Source organism: Carya illinoinensis, chromosome 4, assembly GCF_018687715.1.
Source record: "Carya illinoinensis cultivar Pawnee chromosome 4, C.illinoinensisPawnee_v1, whole genome shotgun sequence".
Taxonomy (NCBI): Eukaryota; Viridiplantae; Streptophyta; class Magnoliopsida; order Fagales; family Juglandaceae; genus Carya; species Carya illinoinensis.
This window is the reverse complement of record NC_056755.1, coordinates 43,641,252-43,649,687: the sequence shown is the minus strand read 5'-3', so window position 1 is coordinate 43,649,687 and position 8,436 is coordinate 43,641,252. Positions and strand designations below refer to the sequence as shown.

Sequence of the window (8,436 nt, the reverse complement as noted above, 5' to 3'; positions counted from 1 at the left end):
CTATCGACGTCGAGGGCTTCACCTCACATGTTGCTCTCTTCCTCAATATGTTCTCCTACGAGTTGAGGTTGCCCTTTTGAATGGCAAGCACCGACCTATCCGAAATCTCAGGCCCTTTGAAGGGCTTTCTTCTCTCCTCCCGTCATGTGGTCCTCAGTCCGTCTTCTCGCGAGCTTTGCCCTTGGCTGGGGCCCTCCCCTTCTTATTTGCCCACTCTAGTTCTTTCCACCTGGGCTCGATTAAGGTGTGGAGCATGTCTTTAATGTTGATGAAGTTATGGCTTGATCCATGAACTGGGACTGAGGCTATACTCTTCCCAAAAGCGCTACCAGAGTTGTCTTTTCGTCCTGGTCATTTGTTGCTATGCGCTCCTTGTTGAATTTGGCTAAGTATGCCTTCAAGCTCTCGTCATCTCCTTATTTAATGGTGAGGAGGTACACTGCATGGTGCCTTCTTCTCCTACTCGCCATAAACTATGTTAGGAACAAACGAGTCAATTCACTGAAACTGTCTATGAACCCAAGTGCCAAGGACCTAGACCACACCCTCGTTGATCCCTTCAAAGTCAACAAGAAGGCTCTGCAGGCCACCTCCTCTTGGAAACCGTGCATGGTCATGTGACATGAGCTTTGAAGGTTTCCAAGTGCTTGAGAGGGTCCCTAGTCCCATCATACATCTCCATGAGGGGGACCTAGAACTTCGATGGTAACGGCACAGCCATCACCTCCTCGCTGTAGGGTAAGCCCATGTTGGTAAGAGTTAGTCCACTGATGACGAGGTCATGCCCATCTTTCTCGCCATTTCCTCGTACTTTTCTTTGATGACGAATTTATATAGCTCATTCTGCATGTTCCTCCTCTCCTCTTCCGCGTCACCTTCCCCTCAAATGTTTCTGGACCTAACGTGCTCGCTGCTTCTGGTTTTCACATCATTCCTTGACTCATTAGTGGTTCCTTTATTCAGTGACTCATTCTCTTTTCGGAGAGTATCCACCTCAGTAGTCAACTTTCCTACCAACTATTCCATTACCACTTATCCTGCTTCCATGTTCATTAACGTTGCTTGTTTTTATCCGCAAGTCGTCTGAGAACGAGGTGTCATGATTTAGGTTTGTCTTCTGGGCCTTTGGCCTAAGAGAAAAAATCTCCTTACACATTCAAACATATATCTCAATCTATTTATATTTACATATTTCAATAGAATCCAGAATTATTATTAATTACTATTTACATATCAACTCAAATAAAGGAAACAGCCTCAATTTCTCAACCTACTTTTTCATTGCACTACTGCGTACGAGACATTAATAAGGCAATTAGCGAACCTTCCTCACGTGCATATGTGTCATATATGATATATGTAGTATATTGTACGTATATGCTTACACCAATATGTGAGATAATACGATGACCTGTGGCATGCATGCATTTGATATTAATTGATCAGCTCCTTGGAATTATGATCATGCTGCAGGGAGATTCACTAAATATCTTATGAGCAATTAATTTCGTCGATCGCCGTATGCAAAACGCTTTTCGTGTTGGTGACAACTAATTATTGATCATCGTACGTACGTGATCTACTTCAGAAATATTGAAACATTCGATGTCCATGCATGCATGCATTGGATAAAACACTATGATCAACTAGAAAACAACACCATCTAATTTATATTAATGGACACACCATATATATACACATAAATGTACGTACATATATATATATATATATATATATCTCACGATCGAAACTCATTATCTCTGTTAATCTGATCGGCTGCTTATTAAATATAGTATCATATGATTATGTTGATCTTAATTGGGTGGACATGATCATATATATCAGCACTATGACTCGAGTTTACGCACGTTGAGTACTGGGGGGAAAAAGTTTATCTCGAGGGATTTATATATGATCTCATGTACGTAGTTCTGTTTCATCAATTCTACTTTGCATGAGCACTCCATGTCATGCACGGGCCCATTTCCCTGTTCTTTTCTGGGAAAAAACAATAGTATGATAGATGTAAAACTAATGAATTAGCAGGCAAAGGGGTGCAGATCCATTTCCCAATTTATTCAGGTCTCTGTGTTTGATGAACCAGAAATAAAGGGCTAGACCTGCTGTTCTTTTCATTGAATATTTGCACCTACTCTCTGCCATGTATTAAATATTTTCAATCCTCTTAAAATAAAACTTTAATTCAAATTGTAAAAACACAAGAAGTTGATCAATATACTCCATATTTATTACTGATTATTATATAATTACTTTCCAAAGATCAACATATAATACGACTCCTGATATCAGAAGTTCTTGGAGTCATGCAGGCCAGAGGGTGGCGCGTGAAATAAACGCTCTTAGTATAAGCATTTATTTTCTGCCTTATCTAATTCAGTTGAATAAGGAAAGAACGGCCAGAAATAATAATAAGGACACGTTCGTTAGGAGACAAACCAAACTCAATCGACCGAACGTCAGCATGCATTATATATTGAGCCATCCACTCCAACCACAACACAATATTTATATTACATTACGGAACAGATATCCAATATCCATCCATCCAGCTACTCATACAGAGACAAATATTGGGACCCTCGACAGCCTCAAAATTATTCAAATCGAAAACTACGAACCAAGGATTGATCTGTACAAACCACCTTTTACCAAATCGAGCAAACCCTGATCTCTAAGCCACGACATGATGATCATGGTATAATATTACTTTTTCCATCGACGTTTCTACAGTTTTGATCCACACCCTACGTTTTGTTATATGTTGTTTATTACCCGTAACTATCACATTATTGTGTGTTTGTGTGTATATATATATATATATCGATATATTACTTATCGATCAATCTTTTCTAGTTACCATATATATTGGTGACCTAATTATGCTAACCCTACAGTTTAAGATTCATCTATTGAGAACTTGAGACCTTCCAGAAAAATATATATATTAAAAACATGAAAACATGAGAATGATGATCCCCTTGTCATGTTGGGGTCAATTAAAAGCTCAGAAATGATGCAGCTTCGATAGAGTTCCTGTGAAGAGAAGTACTTTAATTATATATGCAGATCGAAGCTGTGTTTTATTTTATTTTGTCTTTTTGTTAAAAATGATGTCATAAAATCTGAGAAAAGCAACCTTAAATGTAAGTGAAATGAATCTGCAAGGATTTAAATATGGAAATTATCATGGAACGGACGTCATTAATTTCCAAACACACAAGCAATATATAATTAATGCTTTTACCGGGAAAAAAAAAATGCTGTGTAAGCCTTGAAGGTAAGGTCGTCGAAGCTTAATTCTTTTTCTTTTAATTTTCTTTTTAACCAAACGGGGTTTAGAGAAGTAAACGCTTGCTGAAGGAGGCCTAGCGCTCCGATAAAATTAAACAACAAAGGAGGTGTCTAAATCATTCCCTACAACTGAAGGTACTGTTTTGTCAGCTGCTTTGACCAGTCAAGGGAACATTAAATGCTTTATTTAAACACGTAAAGTAGATTAGTATGAATGGGGACATGCATTGACTAATTGTGTTCGCAAAACTTTGACTAAAGACATATCAGTACACAGAAGGAAAAAAAAAATAAAAAAAGATCTAAAAAACAGACAGAAAGACATAAATATAAACATAAACTTTTTTTTTTCTTTTCAAAGAATATTAATATGTTGATGAATAGATCAGAAGGTAAATAATAATCGGAGTACTTATTTAGAAGAAGTTCATGACGATGATGATGATGAATTTGATTCGAATTTGTAGTGTTTGTCCACTGCAACAGACACGTCCCAAGTGCAACTAAGTCCCTTTGGGATGGTCACAAGGTCTCCGGCACCAAACTCTACAAACTCAGATGATGAGCCTTTTGGGTATGCCTTCACCTTCCCTCTCAACAAATAGCATGTTTCCTCTGCATCAAACTTAAGCTGGTACTTTCCTGGCGAGCAACCCCATCTATTTTTACACACACCCACACAAAAAATAAATACATGTATGCAGAAAAATCTGAGAGAGAGAGAGAGAGAGAGAGAGAGAGAGAGAGAGAGAGAGAGAGAGGCTTACTTGGGCCAGCACTTGATGTTCAACTCGGTTAGCCGCGATTCAGATGGGTTTCTTTCAACCGTGATTCTCAGGTTGTGTGAGGAGCTTGGGTTGGAGTCTGCAGCCATTAAGGAAGAAACGTTTGAAATAGGAGGACTAGTGACGAAGAAGAAGAAGAAGATCAAGAAGGGAAGCTATCTTTTTCAGTTCCTGCTTGTTTTTTGGGGCAAGGTTTTCCTGTTCCTTGTTGAGTTTGGTTATCTGTATAGTGGAAGTAGAGAGAGAGAGAGTGGAGAGATAAGAAATCCAGCTAATACATATATTTATAGGAAAGGGTTTGATGAAGGTGGATGGCATGCATTGCGCCAACCTCATTATTAAACATTGACTTATCACATCATACACACCTGCATTTCACATTCCCAAACCATAAACCATATCTCTAATTAATTAGGGTTGATCTGCTCCGTCCATTCCTATTTGACATATCTTTAAATGTGACATATATTTGACATGAGGCATCCTCATATCCAACACACTAATATTTTTAAAATATAAAATAAAAAATAAAAAAAAAAGAGTAAAATCATATTTTTTAATAATATGAAAAAGTATGGGCTGCTATCTAGAATTTCACATTACATATCTGCTCGATCCGTCCATTCCAAGTAAACCACATTATAATTTGAAAGAACATGGAAAAATGAAAAATAAAACATCATTTATCTTATAACTACAGTACTATTCGATTCAAACAAATTCATAGCATGAAATAATTAGGGTCATAAAGTGTGCCTTTTTTGTATATAAAAAAAATAGAAACCACGTACGGTTATAAATAATTCGAACTCTACGTAAATCACATGAAGTACGTAGTTTAAAGTGTAATTTCTCGATTATACACTACAATATATATGGACTATTGCTGCGATTTTTTGTCCCAAGAGCAACCTGGTGGATAATACGTACTGAGTTGATCTCACAAGATTCTTTTTAGGGTAGAGTAACGGCCGGTCTGGACCGGCAAAATCGATTGGACCGGACCAAGAGTAGATCCTGTCGGTCTCGGTCTAAATTTTGATAGACCGAATAGTTTCGGTCCAGTCCCGGTTCAGGGATTTTTTATCCCGGACCAGACCGAATAAATAATATATATTTATATAATATTTATAATTGTATATAATTAATTATAATTTTATATAATTAATTATAATTTTATCTAACCTAATAGGTTAATATTTATAATACTAATATTTATAATTTTATACTAATACTAATATTTATACTAAGACTAAATTACTAATAACCTAAATTAATACTAATATACTAGTATTAGTAATAAGATTATAAGAGACTAAGAGTATTAGTATTAGTTAACTTAATATCTAATATGCTAGTATTACTATATTAGTAATAAGATTATAAGAGTATTAGTATTAGTTAATTTAATATCTAATATGCTAGTATTGGTAATAAGATTATAAGAGACTAAGAGTATTGGTATTAGTTAACTTAATATCTAATATGCTAGTATTAATAATAAGATTATAAGACTATAAGAGTATTAGTCTTATTTAATAAATGAATATAGTATTACATAGAGTATTAGTAAATGTGTTGAGTTTGAAGACAATGAAGAGATATAGTAAATTAGTAATACTAGTTATTAGTTATTATCTATTAGTACTAGTGTTATTACATATTATTAGTTATTAGTTATTACATATAGTTATTAGTTATAATATTAGTACTAGTGTATTATTAATTATAATAAATAAGTAGAACTATTACTAATTTACTATATACTAATAGACTAATAGTATTAGTATTAGTGTATTACTAATATATATATAATAGTATACCATATGTATATATATTAAATATATTACAATATAATTACATAAGTATTAAATAAAATGCCATTGGATTAAAAAAATGGGGGGGAGGGGGAAGGGTGGACCGAACGGACTGTACCATCCCGGTCCTTATAGAGTTCGGTACGGTCTAGGGTGAGAAAACTCTGGACCGAATAGGTCTGGTCCGGTTCACAAAATCTCCCCAGACCATACCGAACTCCCCCCTAATTCTTTTGTTGGAAAACAAAACTGCATTGCCATCGTTTCATTTCCAATGAATATATAAGAAAGTGTCGCTAAAACTCACTCTTTTCGGCAAAATTGTATTGTTGCAAATAAATCTTGATGAATGGCCAATATTTGCAGTGCTCTTTGTTTTATTTTGGGCAGCATAAGTAAATCGCTGCAAATATAATATAAGTTTCTAGCGTTTTTTACTAGTTTGCAACGGAATTAAATCATTGCAATACGTGTTTCTAGCATGTCTTTAGTGTTTTCAGACGAAATTAAATCGCTGCAATAAATTGTAGATCAATTTTCAAAAATCTCAAAACAGTGTATTTTTCATTCTCCATTCTTTTCTCTCCTTATTTCTTCTCCTCACAGTCGATACCTATTTCTCTCCTATGAGTTTTCTCCCACCTGTCCCTACGTCGTCCATCTACTGACGCATTACCGTTGTCTCACTTAGCTGGTGTGTCTCTCCTTCCTCAATCTCTATCTTCTCTCTCTCTCCCTCTCTCTCTCTTTTCTCTCTAGCCGTCCATTTCTCTAAAAAAATTTCCTCTTTCGCATATCAACATATATTTTTGCATCTGTTTTGGTTTTATCTGATTTGGTAGGTTCATTTTATGAGGTGCTAGGGTTTGTATAGTGGTTGTTGGATTTGGGATCGTAGAAATTTATTTCAGAAATTTCTTCTAACTTCGTCGTCTTCCTTTGTCATGAAATTTCCTCTAATTGTGTCCCTCTATCATACATGAATTGATGCTATAATTTCATATCATACTCACCATAATATCGTTGTGTTCCATGCAGAATGTTAATATTGATTCTTACTACAAAATTTTTAGTACATCTACAAGAAAGTCTCTTGAAGCTTGGTCTGGTTCACAGCTTGATTTGGGCTTGGTATATACTTTCGGTTATCCATTAACCAATGAAAAGAATTTTCTTTATCAATAGCTTGGAATTTTTTTCATGCTTAAAAGAAATGGCATAGTGTATCTGATTTTCTGCCTATGATTGTTTTTCATTTTTTTCAGTTGTACAACTATTGTTTACTCCTTTAACATCAATGATGACGATGTTGTACTGGTGGAGTTGTTGATATTTTTATCAAAAGATTATCGAAATGATTAGGAGTAAAAATTTCTTAATTATCAAGTGCTAGTTACTTATAAAAAAAAAAATTATCAAATGCTAGCTAGCTAGCTAGAAGATGATCAAGACAAGACAAGAAATGAATTAGTGGGTTTGAATATTGATTACACCTAGCTAAATAGCTAGCTTTATTGGAATCCAAATTCAAAGCTTTCCCATTTACCTAATCTGTCACAGACTTTTAGGAGGTTGAGAAGATGGTTGAGGCTCTGCTACTTTTGACACTTTATTTTTGGAGAATGTCATGATGATTGATGAAAGGATGAAGAAGAGGCCTTATATGTACATGTGTATATATCACATGCGAAACTAGAATAGGGAAATGCTTCATGCAGTTGGGGAAGATTGATGAGAGATGTAGGCAACTGAGGCGACTGGAAGGGGCCTAGTGCATAGCCAGTTCACTACTCCATTGTTGAGGAGTCAACCTTAATGCGTCTCTTTCACTCCCTCAATCTCCAAGGAAATAGAGTTAAAAGTTTAAATTTTTTTAAGACCAAATGAAACTCTGGCTTGTTACATTGGTCACCCTCGCAAGATACTTAATTGGTATCCAAGGTTTGCATAACTTTTTGCATTGGAGTTTTAGTTTATCTTTTTATCAATGGTTTCTCATATTTTAACATGACTAAGTTTTGTTTATGGTAGAAAAGTGAGGGTTGATCAGGGATTCATGGAGAGGGTATTGGAGACAACTTGATCACTGCCAAATTGTTAACATTATCAAAGACAAATTAAAAGGGTTTGGTCAATCTTCTACTACTATGCCGGATGAGATGGATGAGTTATCTCCTAGTACCCAACTAAAAAAATGGTAATCATATAAGAAGTTACCTTTGACTTGGGCCATTATGTTCTAAGTCTTGCAAAAATGTTCCTCAAATGACAACTTTGGCTAGCTTTACTCATTGAGTTGATTTGTTTTACTTTTTGTTAGTTGTAGTTACTTTGTGTTCATAGTCATTTTTTTAAAGTTTTTTATTGTCTCTAATTTTCAAGCCTAGAGATCCCCAAGTATGTACACTAAAATGCACTTGTAAGCTTTTCTAACTTTACTTTTCTAGCTCACAATGTTCACATATGACTTCTTTATCTTCTATAACATCTAAGATTCAATTATTTCTCAATAAATAATCACA

The 8,436-nt window shown here is 35.1% G+C and overlaps 1 protein-coding gene across 1 annotated transcript; it reads right to left on the bottom strand.

Moving 5' to 3' along the window:
- Window positions 1–3,642: 3,642 nt before the first annotated feature.
- LOC122306992 lies at window positions 3,643–4,369 on the bottom strand. Its single transcript, XM_043119583.1, has 2 exons — window positions 4,080–4,369; window positions 3,643–3,971 (listed from the first exon to the last, which is right to left on the bottom strand). The coding sequence occupies exons 1-2, from the start codon at window positions 4,184–4,186 to the stop codon at window positions 3,740–3,742; spliced, it is 339 nt and encodes a 112-aa protein (XP_042975517.1). The 5' UTR covers window positions 4,187–4,369; the 3' UTR covers window positions 3,643–3,739.
- Window positions 4,370–8,436: the final 4,067 nt, after the last annotated feature.